The 23,102-nt window shown below is 40.7% G+C and overlaps 1 protein-coding gene across 1 annotated transcript in view; it reads right to left on the bottom strand.

Annotated features, from left to right (window-relative positions):
• LRP5 (LDL receptor related protein 5) overlaps nucleotides 1-23,102 on the bottom strand; it is a 226,208-nt gene that overhangs the window by 17,351 nt on the left and 185,755 nt on the right. Inside the window, exons 14-18 of the mRNA XM_054970416.1 lie at nucleotides 21,946-22,157; nucleotides 21,134-21,324; nucleotides 11,572-11,781; nucleotides 3,898-4,023; nucleotides 160-396 (exon numbers count right to left, since the gene is read on the bottom strand). Coding sequence (XP_054826391.1) covers nucleotides 160-396; nucleotides 3,898-4,023; nucleotides 11,572-11,781; nucleotides 21,134-21,324; nucleotides 21,946-22,157 — 976 coding nt within the window. The remainder of the gene's footprint in view (nucleotides 1-159; nucleotides 397-3,897; nucleotides 4,024-11,571; nucleotides 11,782-21,133; nucleotides 21,325-21,945; nucleotides 22,158-23,102) is intronic.

The raw sequence follows: 23,102 nt of genomic DNA, 5'->3' as shown, positions 1-23,102 counted from the left end.
GTCTTAAAGGTGCTACTGGACTCTTTTTGATTTTTGAATAAGATATTTCTATTTGCACTTTGTGTTTACCCCTTGCAGTCACTGATCCCAGCAGTGTCTGGAAATGCCATTAGTCATTTTCTACCATCTACTCCATAAGATTAAAATAATTGATCTTACTATCACAGTCTGCTTCATCGGATTTATCCTGGCAGTCTATTTCTCCATTACATCTTAACCGAGCATCAATGCACTGCCCTTTCTCACACTGAAACTGGGCTGCTGAGCATATTGGACAGCTATCCTCATCACTCCGATCATCGCATTCAGAGAATCCATCACATCGCCATGCCATAGGGATACAGTCTATCTCCCCAGTTGCACATGTGAACTGGTCTGGAGAACATGTTGGAGGTTCTGAGGATGGGAAGGGAAAGCATGCATTTAGTTTACAGTCTTTCAAGAGAATAAGCAGTTTTAAACAGGGAATACATGGTTACACTTACCTGTAATTGATGTTCATCAAATGTCTTCTTTGCAGACACACATGAGAACTGTGCATGCACAAGCCTACCGCAGATGTTCCAAAAACTCCTCTGACACCACAAGGGGCTTTCCCACCCTTTAGTGCAGTTCTCACCAACAGTGCCTATATAAAGGATGGGACAGCTCCTCCTTTCCTCCAGTCATTGAAGCGTCTGCTGGAAAGAGGATCTTCACAGAGACCTCACAGTGGGGATGGAAGGAAGAATGTGTGCTTGCACAGAAAACCACTGAAACATCAGTTACAGGTAAGGGCAGCTGTGCTGTTATTGTTGTGTCTTCTGTGCAATGTCACATGAGAGAAGGGTGAGCTAACTTATCAGAACAGGAAGGCATGAAGCTCTTAACAAAATAGACTTTGGAGGACTGCTTTGCCTCATGCAGAATCACCCCTAGAGTCCACACAACAGTGTAGAGCTTGATGAACATAAATGGTGCAGACCAAGTGGCTAATCTGCAAATGTCCTGCAGAGAGGATCCACTCCAGAAAGCAGAAGTGGAAGCCCTAGTGGCCTCTGCATAGCATTTACAAATGAACACAATCCAGCAAGATATTGTCTGGGCAGAAACTCTACAACCTTTCTTGGTCTCTCCTCCCAAAGCAATAAAGGGTTTTATCCTTCATAAATGGTTCTGTTCTTTGCAAATAGAAAGAGAGGGTTCGCTTAATGTCTAAAGCAGTGTTTCTCAACCTTTTTTCCATGGAGGAACCCCTAAATTAATTTTTCAAATCCGGAGAACACCTAACTATGAAAACATGACCACCACATTGTGGTAGATGGCCAATTCCCATATCAAGGAATCCTCATGGCATAAATACAGGGAAACTGTCACCCCTTCCTATAGATATAGTCAATTGCTATGATGCTGTCAATACAGGCCTGCATATTTTTCCTGCTCACCAACTGGAGGCAAACTGACAAAGCTCAGGGCAGTAAGATATGCCCTAAAACATTGGTGTGAAGAGTGGATTTGTGGGGAGACTGTACCCCAACCAGCTGAACCTTGTTGCAGTGGGCTCCCTACCCTGAGAAGGAAGCATCTGCAAACAGGGAAAGATGCATCTGGTGAAGGTCAAATGGGAATTCTGCCAACAAATTTTCCTGGACAGTCTACTGGATCAGAAACTTGAGAACTGGCCTGGGAATAAAGAGCCCCTTTCTTGAATTATGGAGATGGGGAAAGAAGACTCTTATGAACCAATTCTATAGTGGCCTGAGTCTTATTTTAGCAAACAGGATTATGAATGTTGTTGATGCCATAAAACCTAACAATCTTTGGACATTTTAATAACATTGAATGTGGCAAGACAGGGCAGCTAAGTTACTGCTACCAATATGTTGGTGATCCTGTCCTCGGAAGGATAGCGGCACACCTAGATCAAATTAAGGGAAACACCAACCAAAGTTATGTGATCTTGGAGTGAGGACTGATTTCTCATGGTTCAGCTGAAGGCCTAGATCCTGAAGAGTGAGAAGGATCAGACTCAAGAGCGAGGACAGCAGTTGTCTGGCTGGAGCCGTAACCAGTCATTCATATAGATAAAGGAATATGTTGCACCCCTGTTTCCTGAGATAGGCAATGATTACTGCTTAAATCCTTTGTGAAAACCCCTGGGACAGACGAACAGCATGTTGTCCAGAGTGAAAATGAAGGAACTTTCTGGACTTACTTTTTAAATGAAATATACATCTGAAAATCTATGGTTGCAAACCAAAAAGTTCTCAAGAGGGGAAGAATATCCTTTACTGAAACCATACAAAACTTTTTTGTGGACACAAACTGGTTCAGTAAAGGCTGGTATAGATAGATTGTTTGCCTATCCTATATATGAAGAAAACATGCCACCTGCAGTGGAGGGAGGAATTTCCCCTATAAACCCTTTGTCTAGGAGAATCTAAACTGATGTATTGTTGAAGGCTTTCACGGCCGGAGAACGATGGTTGTTGTGGGTTTTCCGGGCTGTATTGCCGTGGTCTTGGCATTGTAGTTCCTGACGTTTCGCCAGCAGCTGTGGCTGGCATCTTCAGAGGTGTAGCACCAAAAGACAGAGATCTCTCAGTGTCACAGTGTGGAAAAGGTGTTGGCAGGTCATTTATATCTACTCAGGAGGGGTGGGGTTGAGCTGAGTCATCCTGTAAGAGTTTCCCAGGGTGTGGAATGCTAATGGCGGGAGGCTTCACTGTATCCTGAGGAGGTTCTTTTGCATATGGATTGGTGCTTGATGTGCTAATCTTCTCCGCAGAGCTATTGTCGGGTGTAGAGTGTTTTGTTAGCCTGGTGTTTTTCAGAACTGGAAACCATGCTCTGTTCATTCTTAAGGTTTCTTCTTTCCTATTGAAGTTTTGCTTATGCTTGTGAATTTCAATGGCTTCCCTGTGCAGTCTGACAAAGTAGTTGGAACACTCTAAATGATGGCTTTGCTATCATAAAGAAGCAATTTTTTTTTTTTTTTGCTGCACAGTGCTGTTTGGCAACGGACTACTCTCCTGCTTCTGTGTAATCAGTGTGCCATGCCAGCACTGCTTTGCCAGTAAGTTTTCTGGCATTGTGCGTGCCTTCCAATACTTGCCATCTTTGGGGCCCACTGTTGTGTAAGTTTTCATGTGGTTGAGGAGAAACTCATTGGATCAATGGAGTTTTGGACAATGCAGTTTTGGTTAAGCACTAATAGAGCCTCATTTCCTCATCTCCCTCCCTTGAAATAAACAGTGTGCAAATGGTGGGTTGATGGTTTAGAGGGAAGACTGTGCTCTGTGCAATTTTTGTGAAATCATATACAAAATCAGCTGCCCAAGAGCCTTGTTTCCCCATGCCCTGAAAAGAACAGCATGCATTTGCGCACGGGTGGCTAATGAGAGTACAATGGGACAAAACTCTGTCCCAGCTGGAACAAAAAGTAATGGAATGGAATTATTCTGGACATCCCGTCCCCCACCCGACCTCGAACTGAAATGGAAATTTTCTCCCTAACCACTACTACAGTTTTGCTACCTTGTTCTTTTATGACACATCCTAAGTAATAGATATATAAGTGCAAAAGCAGTTTATGAAAAAGGTCTGAGGCTTCCCATATAATTCAAAGACAGTTGTTAACACAATATACGCATAAATACTTTTCTTCTAGCGCTGTAACGAAGATAACAAGGAGCCAATTATGCATTGTGTTATCATAGCTAAACCTGTTTGTATGAAGTTTCCCTTAGGAGTTAGTTGAGTAGACAATATTGAAGTGCACATATATTGGTCATGGAAGACTATCTTAAGACAGCATAATGTCTACAATACAAACACAGATAAGCTTGCATACTGAAACCAAGAAAACCTTTGAATTTCTAACGTTACATATAAAAATCTTTTGCTTAGTTTACTTACCTCCACATGTTAAGAGGTTCTGCAGAAGTACTAAGTGAACTGGGCAAGAGCACCTCGGAGTTCCATCTCCCTTTGCTATACAGATGTGTGAACATCCACCATTATCTCGAGAACATGGGTGTGCAGCTGTATATAAAACGGGAAATATGTTTTGCTTGCTTTAATTTAGGGGGAAGAATTCTATCATAACTATCATATTTCAGAGCACAATACAGTAAAACTTCAGACAATTGTACTCCAAAGTCCTTTTAAAGGCATTTCATCATATTGCCGCACCATGATCACAAGGTTCTGGGTAGAAACAAAGGTAGTAGTTCACCAAACAAAAGGAGGAAAACTAAACATTATTTTAGAAGTTAGAGCTGTTTTTGTATAACAATTCATTGTTCAGGAACTGCTTTTTTTAGTAGTAAAATAAATCACATCACTGAGTTAAGAGGAAGGGTCTCACAGTAGGAGTGCCTGAAGTAGAGACAGTGTGAGAGATAATTCCTTTTTAAGCTACTCTATGAACATTCATATTAGTACTTTCTGTACTGTTGGCTTAGTACTTTAGCACAAATAAGGAAACATTATGTGCGGTGTTTATGCAGCATTCTTTTATGTTGACTCTGCAACCCATTACTCTTGCAGTCTGTCATCTGGACTAGGAGGATCATCATGATAAAACCCATGTGAGGGCATGCCCTAAGACTCTTCATAGCCTACTCAGAGATGGTTTCAGTGGAAACATACAGGCTATAGTTTGAACAATCTTGGAATAGTATTTTACTCAACTCTTTTGGAAGCCAGAATGTCAATGTGCAAAAGAATAAAATATTATGAAACAAAAACTCTATAGCAACCATAAAAATTAGGGGCAACTTAAGAATCAGCTATTTTAGCCCAATCCCACTGTGCAAAAAATTTAACACAAGGGTGTGTTTTTATATTTATAGACAATCAAAGAGTCTAGATTTTCCTTTTAGCACTATACTTGTGTCAGCACAAATCTAGCACAAGGAGATTCTACATCCACAAGTGTGTGCGTCGGTGTGCCTTATGGGAGAGCCCTGATCATGTTTGTCAGAAATGAACAAACCACTCTCAAAGGAGATATGCACCAGAACTGCAAATAGTAATCCTGGAGGGAAAAAAAGTTTTAGTGTCTATGCAGCTGATGGCATAGGGTGTGTTACTTGCAGGTGTTTGCTATTTACATTTTTAAGGAGCTACATGAACACTGAAAATCCTAATGGTACAGAAGAAAGACTACTGAGTAGCTATGCCAGATATTAGTATTACTCATTCTAAATATCTTATATATTAATAGCCAAGTGGCCCTGATCTGACAATACTTAAATCTAGAAACTAGAGCCATGAATAGACAAGAGAGATCTTCCTACACACTTAAAAAATGCCCCAGGTTTGCAGAAAAAAATCTGAAATCTTAAAAAAAAATTACACTGGGGGGGTTAAAAATCCCAAATGATAAAAGGAACACATGTAGCTTTAAGCAGATAACTTCAGTGGCTGCTGATAGACAACAATAACAGTTCAGCCAGTATTCCAATCTTGGTTTCTGTCAGTAAAAGGCAGGGGGAGGGGGGCAGCGCCCTTTCCAGGGTTGTTTTGGCCTTTGTGGGAGGACTCACTGGGGCCAGGTCTAGAAGCAACCAATAGGCAACTTGATACGACATGACTTGCATGACTCACCCAGGCATGGCTGTTTGCTGCTGTTCAACAGCAGCCCCCTTCCCAACTAAAGCCAGTATAGTGTATGTTTAGAGTTTCAGAGTAGGATCCAAGAGACACAGTTTTGAATCTGCATTCTGCTGTGGAAGCTCACTGGGTGACATTGATCCAGTTATACACTCAGCCCAACCCACCTCTCAAGTTTGTTCTGAGGATAATATGGAGGTAAGGAGAATGATATAAGCTGTTTTGGGTCCCCATTGTGGAGAAAGGCAGTATGTAAATGAAGTAAAGAAATATTGATGAAGATGGGGGCAGATAACAGATAAGTTGTTTAGTGGGTTTGGAGAAGAACGTAGCGAGAGGTGAGCACATGGAGGCTGCCAGGAGGAGGGAAAGAGGAAATAGTGTGGGGAAGGGGATACAGGAAAAGTGAAGAACCCCCAGCAAATCCTTGCAGGTTCCCCACCATGCAAGTGGCCCAGCTTGGCCAGAACCACACAAGTGGGCCATACAGGAGAGGATACCCAAGGGAGAAGGGGGGAAAAGTGTAGAGGGGCTTACAAAGATGGGCGAGAAGAAGAAAAGGAAAGTGGAAAATGGGGAAGAGGGTATGGGGGACAAGAAAGGAAAAGAGGACATAGTGGGAGAAGTGGGGGAAGGGGAGATGCCCCTACAAGTCCTTGTAGGTCCACACTTGTTCCTCTGTATAGCAAAGAAACAGGGGAGAAGAACAGCATTTTCAAAGTGACTAAATATTGATGGTTGTTGTGGGTTTTCCGGGCTGTATTGCCGTGGTCTTGGCATTGTAGTTCCTGACGTTTCGCCAGCAGCTGTGGCTGGCATCTTCAGAGGTGTAGCACCAAAAGACTAAATATTGACAGGAATTTGCAGCGTTCCAACAATAGAAGCACTACTTTGACAACTGCACATTAAGCCTACCTAAACCATAATTTACAACAAGCAAATAAGCTTCAGCTACAGTGTTAAGCACAAAACCTGAAGTATTCAGGCACTTGTTCTCATTTCGAAAGATTTCAGATTTATTGACATTAGAAGGGTGTGCATGCACACACACAAACCCTAGAAATTTATATATTCTCTTTATAGTGACAGGATTGAACCATGGTTAAGCAACTAATGTTCACAGCCATTAAGAAGTCAATAACCCCAGGCCTTTTTTATGGCCGGAACGCACGGAATGGCATTCCAGCAGCAATGCAAAGTAGTCACATGTTCAGGTGGCCCTGATCAGCTTGCAAGGGAAAGGAGCCCTTTAACCCCCACTCTTCAGCTGGTCAGGGGAAGCCCCAAACAGGCTTTAAACTTCAGCTGTCTTTCCTTCTTTCCCTTCCTTCTTTTCTCTTTCTTCTTTCAGTCTTCCCCTCCCTCCCTCCTTCCTTTCTTCCTCTTTCCTTCTTTCTTTCTCTTACTTCTTCCCTCCCTCCCTCCCTCCCTCTTTCCTTTCTTCCCTCCTTCCTTTCTTCCTCTTTCCTTCTTTCTTTCTCTTACTTCTTCCCTCCCTCCCTCCCTCTTTCTATGTCTTTCCTTCCCTTCCTTGCTCTTTCTTTCCCTCAGGGTGGATGGCTGCACCGTGTGCAATGCCACTTCCCAGAAGTGACATCATTGTGTGGTCCCGGGAGTGCACGCGCACTTTGCACGCGCATGCATGTGGTGACAGGGACACCATCTCCTGCTGGGAGTTGCCCCGAGTAAGAGTTCCCCCACTTCTTTCCCCAGTAAAAAAGCCCTGAATAACCTCTTTGGTTAACTTAATGGAAACATGAATGTGATAGACAGAGGTACATATGGCATATTCAAGTGTACAAGACCAATGACTGGACAAGATAAAAACAGGATATATTCCAGATCTCATGCTGCAATCCTAATGCACATGTATACAAGATACCACTGACTTAAAAGTACCTTAATTTTGAATAAAAATGCATACGATTATGCTATTATGCTACACTTCTATGTGCATTTACTTGGAAGTAATCACTTCTGAAACCATGGGACTTCCTTTCAAACACACATAGATGCAAGGCATAAGGCTCCAGGCCTCCAAATATAGCTACTTCTATTACTTGCTCACATCCTCTCTTGGACTGAGCCCAAGAGCACTTGTGATCAAAAGATAGACACATTCCTGGATAACAGCAAGTAAGGGAGAATTTTACTGAAGGGGGAAACATATTACAAAGCGTGTGGAGCCAAAAAATATTTTTTTGCAGAACTATGTCAAACCAGAGAATCCCAGCAGAACCAAACTGAAGCAAAGGACACAGTTTCAAATCTAACAGAACCAGTGTCACTCAAAGATGCCAGGAAGAACCCAACACTGATACAGATGCACACAATAATGCTGCCTTCTTTCCCACTCCTCTTGTTGCCTTGGAAGCCTGTCAAAAAATGGGGGAACGGACAACCTGCTGCAACCTTTAAAATGCGATTCCTGGATATTCCTGAAGATGTCTGCATAATTCAGTAATATAAATATTGGTTTATTCAAATACATCTGAGTATGCCATATATATCCAGATATATCAGAATAATTCTAAATAATTATTTTGGGTATATATTCAGTATTCCCAAGCCAAATTGCACACCCCTACATACAACTAAAACAGTTATATTTTTGCCCTTCACCTGAAAACTCAAGCATTTAGCCCAGAAAAATCAGTACTTCGCTATTCTCATTTTGGTCATGCACACTTTTTGCTGTTAACATTCAACATTTAGCAAGCATCTTCAAGACGCCACTGCACAGGTCACTGAAGTCTAGAAGACATGAAACAGATGATGAGTTTTAGCAAAGTGACCTAGTATAACAGAAGTTCTGCTTTAAAGGACAAATCTGTGCTTTTCCATGCTCAAACAATTCTTTTCAAGAATGTATAAATGCACAAGTATTGCCTTGTTTTTAAAATAATAATTCTCCCTTAACAAGGGATCAGTTCTTTTGTTAATTTTAAGTGGAGTGATATTTGCCATGTAATATAATGGTGGCCTGAAATATATTAGAAAATCTTTTTGCTATGCATGAGAACTAGATTGCCAGATCTAGTGGTCCATATGCATAGGAATGAAGTATGTAAAACCAGGATCTACTATGTGTTTTAGTTACAAGACTGATCAACATATATTTACTTTTTTATAGAAGATGTCCTGTCTTGGTAGTGAAACCCCACAGCCTAATTTGTGGTGGTGCCTGTGCTAAAGACTTTGATTAGTGTGGTATTATAGGATAATTTGTGGAATTATCTTTTGCAGACTAATGCAGAACACTGATACTTCCTTATGGCAGGCAGCTGAACTAACAGAGAATTTTTGGATCTCTATCATTTAGAAGCAAGTGACTGCATTTCGGTTCACAAGTTCAAAAATCCTCTTATGCGGCATACAAAACCAATCTAGATTTTGGTATCGTGTTTGGAATTCCAAATATATTTGGCTTCATTATTCACTATGAGGAAATCCCCATTATTTTCTACAGGAATCTGGAAATCTGTTTGAAGCTTCACACATTATTATTTTTATCTTTATGAAATCCCAGGAAAGTTTCAGTGATCCACCACATAAGCTCAACAAAACATCTGGGCATCTTCTCTACACCCTTTTACATGGCACTGTGTATGATTTCTGGTCATGGAAATACTAACTCACATGCAACCTAGCATATTTCATTAACATAAAAATCTATCACACACTTATAAGATCAGCTTATAAAGGAGACATAAAAAGATCCTGTATGCAGAGAGATTTTGCCCTTGCACTATGAGTGAAGTAGAATGGTTAGAATGTCTTCTTTCGCTGCTCCTTTTACAAGGAATCAAGAGACAAGATCATTTCTCCCCTTCTCGATAGACCGATAACTCTTCCAGGTAAAATTTATGCTTGGAGAAATTTTTGAGATGAAAATTTAACTATTACTAGGCTTATAGCCAAGTTTGGTGTTTATGTGATAAACTTTCGCAGCAAGCAATAAGGTTTTACATAGAGATTTGTCCTGCCTCCTTTTTAGTTATATTAATGTGTATTTTAGCATTTAATGTGTATTTTAAATTTTATGATGCATTTTAACATTTTAACGTCTTAATGTATACTTTAAATTTTATGTGCTCTGTGTTTCATGTTTTATATTTTGGAAATTTGATGTATCTCCCATTTTTCTGGGACTGCTGTGGCTGTGTATTAGTGATTCTTGGCACTGATCGTAAACAAAATAAACCAATCAAGATCATCTTCTATGAACAACATATAAATAATCAAGTATGATCTAATGAGAAACTTTCTAAAAGTAAGATGCAGTCCTCAAGGCCATCTCTCCAATAAGATTCCACTTGACAGAGGAGTCAAGCTGGGTTGTATCATGGCCCCTCTACTTTTCAGCTACTATATCAACTCCTTTGCGCAACATCAAAGCAATCCAAGCTTCCATTCACCAAAGTCTGCTGACAAAACGATTCCTGCCTTACTATACGCAGCTGATACTATCATCCTATCTTATCCTACTGTCATCCTACCTCACAAGTGAGCCTCAGGAGAGCAGCTTACGACAAACTACCAAAAAACAAAAGTCCTCATCTTCCTCCAAGAACATTAAACCCATAGATGGCAAACAGAGGGCCATAACATTGAACAAACCCAAATCTTTAAATATCTTGGCATAATCTTCCAGGCATCTGGACACTGGAGAGCTAAGGCATCGTACGCCACAGAGACTGCCCACAGAGCATCCTCTGCCATTCAACAATTCTACTTCACGAAAGGTTCCTCCTTTATTCCTGTAGCAATCAAGGTCTTCCACGGAAAGGTTATAGCTCAGCTCTTATATGGCTCCCAGCTCTGTATCTACAAAGAGAGGAGCTCACTGGAAGCAGTACAATCCAAGTTCTTACAAAAGATCCTTGGAGTCCACGGTGTATCCCGAATGCCCTCCTTAGATTAGAGACTGGGCTGATCCCCATGGAGACTCACATGTGGCTACTCATATCCATCTATTGGCTAAAACTTATCTTCAATCTGGTTGGTCTAGCATGTTTGATTCTTGATGACAGTCGCCGCTCAATCTGTCAAAGAGCAACTGAGGGGAAACTCCAGGAACATGGTCTTTCTCCCCAAGCTTTATTGCATCATGGGTACCAAAAAGCAAAACAATTAAATAGTGGCTCTGGGAATAAGGCCCACAATCAGATAGGGCACAGATACAGAAATATCTAGTTATTCTGCAGCATGCCAAATGCTTCCAACCAGTAGATTATCTTAAATCCTTTGAAATCTCGAAATAACAGAGATCCTTTACCCTTGCACGCTTCAATGCTTTACCTTCAAGCCGTCCTGGAAGGCAGTTACCATCGTGTTCTACTCCCTCAGCAGCTCTGCCCATGCCATACAGGAAAAGTAGAGTCTACTGAACATGTTCTGCTCTACTTTTCTCCATGTTCTGAACATGTTCTGCTCATTCTACAATGACATCCAATCTCACTATATAGCTCCAATCTTGTGAACTCTACCAGGAAGATCTGTACAACATTGTTTCCTTCCTTCTTGCAGACTTTCCCCAGCAGATAACTAACAAAGTTGCCACATTTTGCCTTTGGGCATGTGGGATACGCAAGTGGTTGATTAAGCATCAATAACTTATTTCCTTGTCAGAGGAAGGTATCATCTCTCTGTCCCTCCCCACAATCTGCGCCCACTGTTCTGTGCTCGTCGCACTGCATGTGCTCTTCCTATTCTTTTTTATTGTTTTTTTAATTCTATTATTCTTTTATTTCTTACTTTATTATGCTGTCTCTCCATAGCTGATTCTGTATTGAAATAAATTGATGAGGATGATATAAATATGCAAAATGTCACATACAAATAACAACAGCTAAAACTCCAAATGATTTGAAATGACTTCACAAGCTTACTCAATCTTCTGCAAAAAGACCCACATATTCACAGAAAAACATTTTAAATGAATACTGGAGAAAACTGAAATAATAAACTTACAGAATTCCTCCATATCAATGTCTTCCACTGCATGGATGCCTGTCAGGTGTGCAATTCGACCTTGTATTCGGGTCCTCCTGTATCCATTGGTTTTTTCAACTCTTTCTATCATTTGCTGCTGACGGTCAATCCAGTATAGATGATTTCCCAACACTGTCAACCCCATTGGCTGAAGAATGTTGGAGTCCTGTAGTGTCACGCGGTTAGCTCCTGAAAGTCAAATTGAACTTTTGACAATATGCATCTTTATAAGGTGTTATAAAAACCTATTTGAAAAGTTATTGCTATAACTATCACCTAATATATGCTTAGCAAAATCAACAGTCTGAATGTTGTATAAATCTAAAAAGTGGTAAAATCCCCTTTTCAAGGATTCAGTATCTAAATGAGACAAAATGGATGCAAAAGAATATACATGGGAATAATAAGGAAGAAAATTCAACTGGTACTAGATATGCAGAAAGAGTAGGGTATGGAAGGTTTAGGAAATTTTTGTTATGGATTTGACACTAGATTTGATTAGGTGAAGAGAACTGTTTTGAGTGACAGAGGAAGCAACACAGTAAAAGGCTTGAGGCAACAGAAAGAAACAAAAGGGATAAACGCAGTCTTCATTATAAGTCTTACAGCACCTGGGTACTCAGAGGCCTTTCGGAAATAAGATTTCCTTGAGTGGATGTAATTCTTTTTTAAAATGCTTTCAAGCATGCTAAGTTTTAAACGTAATAATCAAATGCATGTGTGTAGACATGGGCATGAACAGCATTACGAACAGAAAAAACCCACAAACAGCCCAATCTGCTGTTCGCGAGCAAGCTGTTCGGGAGGCCCCATCCTAAACGAACAAATGGTCTTTAAAAGCCTTGTCCGTTTGCCTTCAGCAGCAACAGTCTGGAGCCTGCTGCAATCAATCCCCTTGGAAACCGGAGAGGGAGGGACTGAACTCTGTCTGAACTCCTTCTGGCTTTAACCCTTCAAAGTATTTCCAGCAGAGAGTCCCGTTTTTGCCACTGTGAAGAGAAAATGACAACAAAGGGGAAGACCCATGCATCATGCCTTTCTTGGGGTGCAATCTCTCTGAAACTTGGGGGGGGGGGTCTTCAGAGGACAGTGAGGACTATGCCCCCTGAAAATTTGGTGGGTATTGGACATTGGGAAGGTCAGTTTGTAACCCCTCGAAGTAGCTGCCTTCCAACAGGCAGTTCTGGTTTTGCCACTGTGAACAGAAAATGACAGCAAATGGGGGGGACACATGGATCATGCCTTTTCCGGGGTGCAATCTCTCTGAAACTGGGGGGGGGGGGATCTTCGGAGGACAGTGAGGACTATGTCCCCTGCAAATTTGGTGGGTATTGGACATTGGGAAGGTCAGTTTGTAACCCCTCAAAGTAGCTGCCTTTGAACAGGCAGTCCCCTTTTTTCCACTGTGAAGAGAAAATGACAGCAAAGGGGAGGGGACACATCGATCATGCATTTCCTGGGGTGCAATCTCTCTGAAACGGGGGGGGGGATGTCTTCAGAGGACAGTGAGGACTAAAGGGGGAGAGCCATGGATCATGCCTTTCCCGGGGTGCAATCTCTCTGAAATTTAGTGGGTCTTCAGAGGACAGTGAGGACTAAAGGGGGAGAGCCATGGATCATGCCTTTCCCGGGGTGCAATCTCTCTGAAATTTAGTGGGTCTTCAGAGGACAGTGAGGACTAAAGGGGGAGAGCCATGGATCATGCCTTTCCTGGGGTGCAATCTCTCTGAAACTGGGGGGGGTCTTCAGAGGATAGTGACGACTAAAGGGGGGAGAGCCATGGATCATGCCTTTCTCGGGGTACAATCTCTCTGAAACTGGGGGGGGGGTCTTCAGAGGATAGTGAGGACTATATCCCCTGCAAATTTGGTGGGTATTGGACATTGGGAAGATTCTCCCGGGTGCGAGTGGGACAGGGAGAATCTCCCCACCTCTCTCACACTGGGCAGGCAGCCTGGCTGTGCGACTGCTCTCTGGGCTCTTTAAACTATCAGCTGGCAGTCAGCAGGGGGAATTCCCCCCCTGCCAGCTGATAGTTTAAAGGGATCTTTAAAGGGCCAGGTAAGTGGGTTTGAGGGGAGGGGGGCTAAATGGTGGGGGTTTTGGGGGTGGGGGTGCTTCTGGCCCCCACGAACAATGAACAACGAACATGTCCGGGAACAGTTCATGTTCGTCCATGTTAGTTGTTCGTGGATGGCACCAAACATTGAACAGGGTGTTCGGGGTTTTCCCCCCGTTTGTGCCCATGTCTACATGTGTTCTCTCTCTCTCTTTCATTCACACACACACACACACACACACACACACACACACACACACACACACACACACACACACAAGCACTTTAGGTAGCAAACAGCTTATACTATTAAAACTGAAAATCTTGTAAACAGGCCTACCATCTTATTAATTTGAGTGCATAGGTCTGTTTAAACATGTTGCTTCCCATGTGCAACACAGCCTCATTCCGCCATAACTTTTAAAGGCTTTTGTACTATGCAACAGCCCCTGTATGCAATGCATGTATATGAGCAATATATGACTGAGCTGGAGTCCATGCTCATATGAAACACATGGATGAGCTGATGTTGAAACAGAACATGAAAGGATTAAATTGGCGCTGCTGTGTTCATCTCAATGAACCTTACCTTTTCAAAGCAGCAGTGTAAAGTATTATAAGCACAAAATCTGGCCCATCATGAAAAGATGTGCCCCTCCCTCTCCGGTTGATCAGTGCTATCTAATCTGAATATGTTAATCACTTTGCGCTAGAAGTATGTGTGACTTAACTCAGTTACAGCAGATGCATAGTTCCATAGATTAGGATGAGCACATGGCATTGATTGTCTACACATGTATATCCTGTATTCCCACAGATAAAGGTGGTATACAAACCAATGAACAAGATCATACTTTAGCCATTACTGACCTTGTACCTAAGCTCTTTTTCTATACATTTGTATGTGTCTAAACTACTTCCCCCCCCCTACTTTGACTTTTAATGGTCACATAATAAAATTACATTGTGAATGTAGAAATCAAAATGTTAATCAGCAAACAAGTCTGCTGATTTACCAAATAAATTACTTGAGCTTAGCAAGGCATGCAAATGTAACATTTCTTTGGACTGTAGCTGCTACTAAATTAATTCAGAGAATTACAGTGTACAAAGGCCTTTACTTTTCCTTCCTCCTTCCACCACCACCAAAAGAATACTACATAGCATACAAATCATATTAAATAAAATAAGAAACATCTGGTAAGAAACTGCAAGCTCCTTGTAGCTATTTGATTGATTTAAGAGCTTCTTCTATTCCAGTTTTCTATACTGAGTGCTTTTAAAAGCATTAATAATTAAAAATTAAAAAATTAAAATAAAATCAATCCTGTTTATCCATTTATTTGCAAATAGGGCAACAACTTTCTAAGCAGCAAAAAAGCATGGTTAAACAGGACAGGCTTCACATGGAACATATAACATGCTATTATAGTTTGGTGAACCTGAGTTTCAAGGGAGTTCTACAATAAATGGACCTGTCTCTAGTATCCAGCTACCTAATTACAGAAGCACATCTGTTAAATATCTTTATTAACGGGCAGGTTCATATGGGAGTAGAAAACCCTTAAGTTACCCAGCCACTTCCCTGAACATCCAGTATACCTCTAGTTTGAAGAAGCCTTTGAGAATTTGTGGGGGACTTGGGAAAGGGGAAGGCTAATCCCAAATGGAACCAAGACTAATACTTAGAACGTTGAACAGTAGACCAAATAATGCCTAGTAAAGAAGTGGTCCTCTTGTCTCTGTCTACTTTCTCCAGCACCTTATGGTGGCATGAAAGAGGCCCAAGTAGTTGGTACAAGCCTTAGTACTGAAGGAAAGGGACATTGAACAAAGCCAGGCACAGGGCTAACACTTCCTGCAATTAATTTTAAATTACACTATAAATCGTGGCACACTGCATTAATTTGTAGCTTTGACAGATTAACAGTGCAATCCGAAACAGAGTAAATCTGTTTAGGATTGCACTGTAAAAGCCTCAGCTTGACCAAATAATACTTTCAAGCTGACAAATGCTTTATGAGTAGAGTAAGCTGGTTCCACAGATGGTAGTGATGCCTAGATATGCAGGCTAGGTAACTGAAGTTACAAACAATGCTGCAACAGAATAAAATTTAGGATTCATGTGTCTCAGTGACAGTAGGATGGGGAATTCGCCTGTTCTTGCTTTGGAAAGCCCAAGCAGCAACCACCACAATGGAAGCTGGGTATATGAAGAAAATCTTGCTGCTACACCCTGTAAGTATTTTCCAGCTAACACATTTGATCTTTTCCATGGGATTAGGAGGCTCCAAGAAAGGGATTGGTGGAAGAGATAGGTTTGTCAGGAGTGTTAATTTTAACTGCTGGAGTATCTAGGAACAGTACTGTAGGCCTACTTGTATAGATACCTAGGCAGAAGCATGGAAATTAAAACTGGGATGGATTCCCCAGACGGTAGAAGAGCTGGAGTCACTGTCTGCAATGCTATGATGAGCCGTATGGAACATGTTTTGCTTTGGTTGGTACAAGGGGCAGTGTGATAAGCAGCTGTAGCATAATGCATGAGGCAGCAGGTGATTCAACTGTAAAAGCACAATTTATTGAGGGCACTTTGGAGTTGCTCTTGAATATCCACGTTTGTATCCAGTAAACTTGTAATCGTATTGTGGTAGATGAAAGAAAGATAATGGGACAGAGAAATATGATCTGAAGTCCCAGTCAAAGAAGTCAAAGAAAAGATTACTAATGGGATGGAGGCAGCTAGAACAGTAGTCTGGGGCATTGTAGAAATTATACAAACTTATGGACTGATAATGACATGTTCAGAGAACGATTAAGATTTGGAATGCTGCTATTAAATAATGTTTTCTTCTAGATTTGCTGACCCCAATACACTCCCATCCCATCTTTGTAATTAATGAAGTTAGAGAGGAACAGATGACTAATAAATGCTTGGAAGCAGACTGTGCAAGACTATGAATAGAAGAGACAAAGCTGCCATTGATCTCTACAGGATCATTGCCGGCTGCAAGACTGATATTGATATCAAAATAGATGAAAAACGGGCCAGTCATAGGCATCAGCGTTTTCTCACACAGCAAGGCCCAGAGACAAGATATACCTTCCCTGTGCGTGTGTTTAGTAAATTTTCTTGAAATGTGAAGTACTTTAGTAATTGGGTGTCTTGCCTAGACCAAGGAGGCAGAGAAAAAGTATATTTAAATGTAAGCTGCTGCCTAACGGGGGACAGAGTGAACAAGCACCTGAATAAACAAAACACAGACAATATTCACCTCCCCTAAGTTCAAAGAAAATGTTAACTGCAGAAAAAAGGGCAGGCTCATGGTAAATCTCTTAAGACAATGTTTTTGGAGCTAATGCTAATGTGATAATCAGAAAGGGGCCTAAAGGGAAGGTGATCCCTCCTTCCCATCAGAGCATGCATGGAGAGGGAAAATGGTCTCCTCAGAGGAAGGAACTGGGGTACCAATTCTCTGGCTAGAACTGCTTCTGTTCAGACCAGAACCTATTCATAGGACTACACAAAGAAGAACTGGGCTTGCCTGCTGGAAAGTCTTTTTTTTGCTCAATAGAGCACAATGCCATATAACAACCTTCTTTCGACATCCCCTTAGTGAAGGAATTTTTTAAAATATTTCCCATCATGAATCAGTTGTTTCCTAGTTAGCTAATTTATATTACAAATGTTTAAATTCAAAGTAATTTAACTACTCTGACACCCAGTAGTAAATAAATATAGCTTGTCTGATGGTGAGGGGAAGTCCATACTCTATAATTTACCCTAAGTGCTTATAATAAGGAAACATATGCTATTTGTAGCACATATGTTGTCACACACATTGTTAGGAATATAAAAAGCATAAAACTGTGTTGTGTTATAACAATAATTCACAATTAAAACAACAGCAATTATTGATCTATGATACATTATTTCCTATTTAACACAGAGTTTCCCTTTCATCCTGATATCCTTCCTTCCTTGTACCAACAAGTTGTTTTCTAGTCAACCTCAATGATCAAATACATGTTTTTTTCCTTATAGCAAATAAAAGACTCGAGGAGGAAAGTATACTACTCACCCTCCCCAACATAACTCTTATAGTCACAGATTATGCATACAGTGCTAGATCAGACCTACTAGGACTCTGAAAAATGAAGTTTTTCCATAAATTCATTTGGAAAGAGAGGTGCATCAATCCATCAAAACTTAGCTCAGTTTATAGCTAATTCAGCACATGGCCTACAAATTCCTCTTTCCCCTTCTACTCCATCCATACACTCTTTCTTCTTTCCTTCAGTTTTTGGAGCAAGAGTTGGCAATAGCCATCCAAAGGTCTCTCTGCTCCTTCAAATGAGTTCTTTGCTTGCTCCCCTTTATGTTTGGGACTGATAGAACTTCTGTATGATGTCTTCTGTTTTACTTCCTTCATACCTCTAAAGGTTCAACTTTTCCTCAAAACCTTTGACATAATAACTTCAGTCCCTGCTTTTCCCTACCAAACTAGGCTGAAGCACATGTAAAATTGGAAAACATTTTCCTATTGCCACTTCTCTTCCATCCTCTTACTATCTCTCGTATGTGAAATTCCAGACAAAAAACTCCTTAGGACTAGGAACTGTTTTCTTGTACACTGTGTTTCTGGAGCAATAAAATATTTGCCTAAAATATGGGGTTGCTACCCCCTTCCCCCAGGAACTATTTTTACTGAATTGTCCCCTGGTGTGACCCATAGCTTCCATGCTGTGCTGGAAAATAACATCATTTGCCAGCGCGATGGATGGGTACAGAGGTGTGTGCACAATGGTAAGTATTCCCACCCACCCCCACCTACTCCTGGTTTGCCCCAGGAGGACCTGGCACCCCTAACTTGAAATACAAAAATAAAATTTGAATATTATGTGATCTATTCAGTCTACCTTTCCTTCAAGGAGCTCAGGGATGTACAGTTCTTCCCCAATCCCAGTTCTATCCTAATGAACACCATTTGAGGTAGGCTAACCTGAGTGTGTGTGTGCAACTGGTCCAAAACCATCCAATGAATTTCAATGCAGAGCAGGGATTTGAACATGGGTTTTCCTAGCCTCACACTACTTCTGCACTGATGTACCAGTGTGCTGTAGTATGCAACAACAAGCAACTTCATGTTTGCAGCAAAAACTTCACCGATATCTACACTGGCATAAAACATCACAGTTAGTCAGGCATGGATCCTGTGCAGTGTGAACAGAACTGTACTGCGCATGAACAATATATCTGCTGCCTTACTTCTCCCCCTGAAGTCACCTATGCTCCCTGCCAGGACTTTTTTTCTGGGAAATGAGGTGGTGGAACTCAGTGATGGAACTCAGGACTGCACAATGATATCACTTTGAGTCAGCTGGAACAAGGGGGGAGTTTTTAAAAGTTTAAATTTCCCTTGGCGAAAATGGTCACATGGCCGGTGGCCCTGCCCCCTGATCTCCAGACAATCTAAACTCCCCTCTGTCTGGAGATCAGAGGGCGGGGCCACCGGCCATGTGACCATTTTCAAGAGGTGCTGGAACTCCGTTCCACCGCGTTCCCGCTGAAAAAAAGCCCTGCTCCCTGCAATTGTGCCCCCATGGATAACTGGACCTCCTGGAACATCAAGTGGGCTGAAGAGCTGCAGTGAGCGGGAAGTAGAATTGTCAAAAATTGTTCTCCGCTCATCTACAAGTGCAAGTGTCTACCTCAAACAATCTCTGTCCAGTACAAAATTTATAACGTAACAGTAAATGAAGCTTACATTTTGAAAACACATGAGCATGTTCATGGCCACTACTGGAAATCCCTCCACCATTAAAGTCTTATTAATAGGTGAAGGGGGAAACAGAACTCCCATGGGTTCATATACACAGTATGACTTGTTCTATGTTTATCTTTATTATGAAGTAAATTTCAGTTATAAGGTCTTGAACATTAGACTTACAAGCGCCCCATTCTCAGATTTTTCTTATTAATCAGTGTGAATTGGGCAAAATACATCCAACATTCCAGCTTTCATCTTAATATTGAAAGATATTGAACTATTATGGGGTACATTTTATTTCCCCCTTTTTTTTAGTTATTATTTTATTTTACTTCATGTATACACTGCCTTTCTCCTCAATGGGGACCCAAAGCAGCTTACATTGCTCACCTTGCCTCCATATTATCCTCACAACAACCCTATGAGGTAGGCTGGGCCGAGTGTGTGTGAGACGGCCTAAAGTCCTCCACCAAGCTTTCATGGCAGGGAGGGGATTCAAATGTGACTCTCCCTGATCCTAGTCTGACACGCTAATCACTACAACACACTGGCTTTTGAGGCAGAGATGTTGGTGAACTGTTAATAACTTTTCTAGTGTCCAAAATTTTAGGTTTTTCTGATTAAGTACTTTGGGAGTATTCTGGAGACTGCCAAGCTGCAACCGATAACAAAGCTCAAGACAATGAAGCCACCTGGATTGATTCAAGATAAAGGCTTCCTGGCTCATTACCAATGCTAATTTCTCCACACCCACTAGCTCTCTGCATACCCCAACCTTTTCAATCACGCTTGCTATTGTCATTCACCGGCTATTATCATTCCGCTTCTTCAGTCACTTCACTCTCCAAGATATACAGACAGATGGACTCACATTCTAGCCGTATCTGAAGAAGTAAGCTGTGGCTCATGAAAGCTCATTCCTGACCAAAAATTTTGTTAGTCTTATAGGTGCTACTGGACTTTTGCTTTTTTCTACTGGAATACACTTTGCATACTTACTTGAAGGAAAAATGTATAAATATCCAATGTTCAGGGTTTTCTAGTATGTGGGGTATTAGGAACAGTGAGTGTAACTCATTTTCAGTTTTTACTCTAGGCGAACCATAACCATTTGGGGCAAGTGTTGATTCCCTAAGTTTTTGGGCAAGTTGTGCAAAAGTTATGTCAGGTGATCAGAGTGGGCTGGACTAACTGGCTGGTGTACAACAAGATCTGTAGGAGAGTAGATCTTGTGGAATTATAACTTCTCACTTCCTCCTGATTGCTGTAGAACACCGAGTTCCTGAAAGTTTGTTCCTGGGCTGTAGGATCTTGAAGATCATAGAGGGCAAATTGGGGGCTGTAGTGAGAATGGGTATCAGCAGAGATAGCAACATTTCCCCCCAGCATGAAATGCAAAAAGTGGCAAACATGAGGAAATAGCAGCAAAGATGCTAAGAAACCTTTGTGTTTGGACAGCACATTTTAAACTTTATTATACTTGTTAATGAAAAGTCTGATTTATAGGGGAAATATTACCACCTCAACCAGTACTGTCACAAAATTATACTATAATTAATTAGTACCCCAGAAAAATGGAATTTGTCACAAATTCTGAACAAAGTCCTGAGGAAATCAGCTGTGCCGCAGCAGAAATTACGATGGAAAAATAGAAATCCTAAATATTCTTCTTCTAAATTTTACATTGTTTAAATTGAAAAAAAACCCACACCTGATAAATCACAGCTTTCAATTCGTTTGAGATCTGCATCCACCCAAAAGAGTTTTCCAAGCTTGTTGTCAATCACTAGAGCAACCGGTCGGAGCAATCCAGTAGTGAAGAGCACCTCTCGTTCTGTGCCATCCAGGGCTGCACGCTCAATCTTTGGGGCACGTTCTTGCATATTGGTGAAATACATATATCTGATAAAAAGTATGAACAAGTGCTGGTTCAATTAACAGAGTTTTGTGGGAAGACGATGAAATCTATTACCTTTATCTCTCTATGGAACATAATATGGATATCCAGAAAAGTTATGTTCAAATAGGACTTTACTATTAAGCTTCCAGGAATAACTGGCCAATATTTTGCTCTTTTAGGAACTTTTGAAGTAGTGGAAATCCCATAGTAACAACGTGATCACACATTAAAAGAAACAATTATGTAGTTAAATACTGGATATTTGGCAGGGTTTTTATCCTATTGGAGCCAAGCCTTCTTTGTGGTCACTCAGCAGTGATTTTCAATTTTTTTGTTATGCTGATAAAGATCTTAACTTGAAGATCTTCTTATAAATGCACTATTGATACCTCATTCAGTACATTTCAAGAAATGATATAAAGGCTGTTAAATTCTTAAAGCTAAACTGCCAACACTGGGACATTACCTTGAATTTCTACATAACCTTTACTACACTTTTGGGGGGGGGGAATTGGATACAGGGGTAATAAGATTAATTTCAGGCTACATGAAGTCCCAGTACTATTGACAAAGATACTGGGGATGCACTATACATTTTAAAGAAAATACAGAAAGATTCTTACCCTCGCTCAGCATTTACAATGATGGCTCTTGGTTTATCATGGTCTCCCCGAAGTACCACCCCAATCTGTTCTCCATTAAGTCTGTGGACATTGATTGTATTTGTGGCTTCACAGGTCCAGTACAAAGTATGGCTATAAATATCAATACTCAGGTCATGTGGTTGCTTCTCTGGATTTTGGCTTTGGTTGGGAGTACTCATGATTGTGAAAGGCTGTGTGAAAGAAAAAGCCCGAGTAAATTATTCATGATAAAGTAAGCCCACAAGAGAGATCAGAATATAAAGAAACTACAAGGCCCATCTAAGCATCAGAGATAAAAAACATATGTCATATAATTAAACTTGAATGTTTTAATCAATATTGATATGATTTAACCAAGTAAATCTAAAGATGCTTGTATGTAAGAAAAAAAATAACTATATATCTGAAGAGAAAACACATTTGTAGGTGGATCTCATATGTGTTACAGAGAAGATGCATTTCTTTTTGAGTAAGATGAAGGGGTAATGGATCTTTTCAAACATGACACTTATTACTTATTGATTTAGTATGTCTTTCAAAAAATATGCTGCCTGATCAGCTAAATACAGCATTGCTTCTAACAACAACAAACTGAAATAGGTAATTATAGTGAACATACACATACAATGCTGGTATTAAAATAGCTTGTTGCTCATTGCTGCTTATTCACTGATGCAAACAATCTAACTCCTTTAATCTAAGAATGTTGATAATTTTTCAAACCAGTTTTAGTGTAAACAAACAAAACCTTATTATATAATAACATTGACATTAGATGCCTATTCCTTCCTTATTATCTGAGAAAAAGCCAGATAGTCATAGAAATCTAATATCTAAAGATGAATAACAATGTTCAGAAAACACTAATTAACAGAACTAATTGGAATATAAAGGTAGCAAAAATTACCCAGTAAACTATTAAAACTGCAAACTTAGAAACCAAAGAATCCTGGGGAGGTATTCCTTCAAATGCTGAAACTCTTTTTGCCTATACTGTACAACAAGCCATGTCATAACAAGTAGTCTCTATTGTAATTTGCACCTAGGAAGGGCCACTAATGAGAATCTACTTAGCAATTATCACCTGGTATCTCTCAAAGAGCAGACCTGACATTACAAGGCCTTTCCTTACTACA

Source organism: Eublepharis macularius, chromosome 2 (assembly GCF_028583425.1).
Source record: "Eublepharis macularius isolate TG4126 chromosome 2, MPM_Emac_v1.0, whole genome shotgun sequence".
In the NCBI taxonomy this organism is placed as follows: domain Eukaryota; kingdom Metazoa; phylum Chordata; class Lepidosauria; order Squamata; family Eublepharidae; genus Eublepharis; species Eublepharis macularius.
Note: the sequence above shows the minus strand (reverse complement) of the source record. Positions and strands in the feature narration are given on the sequence as shown.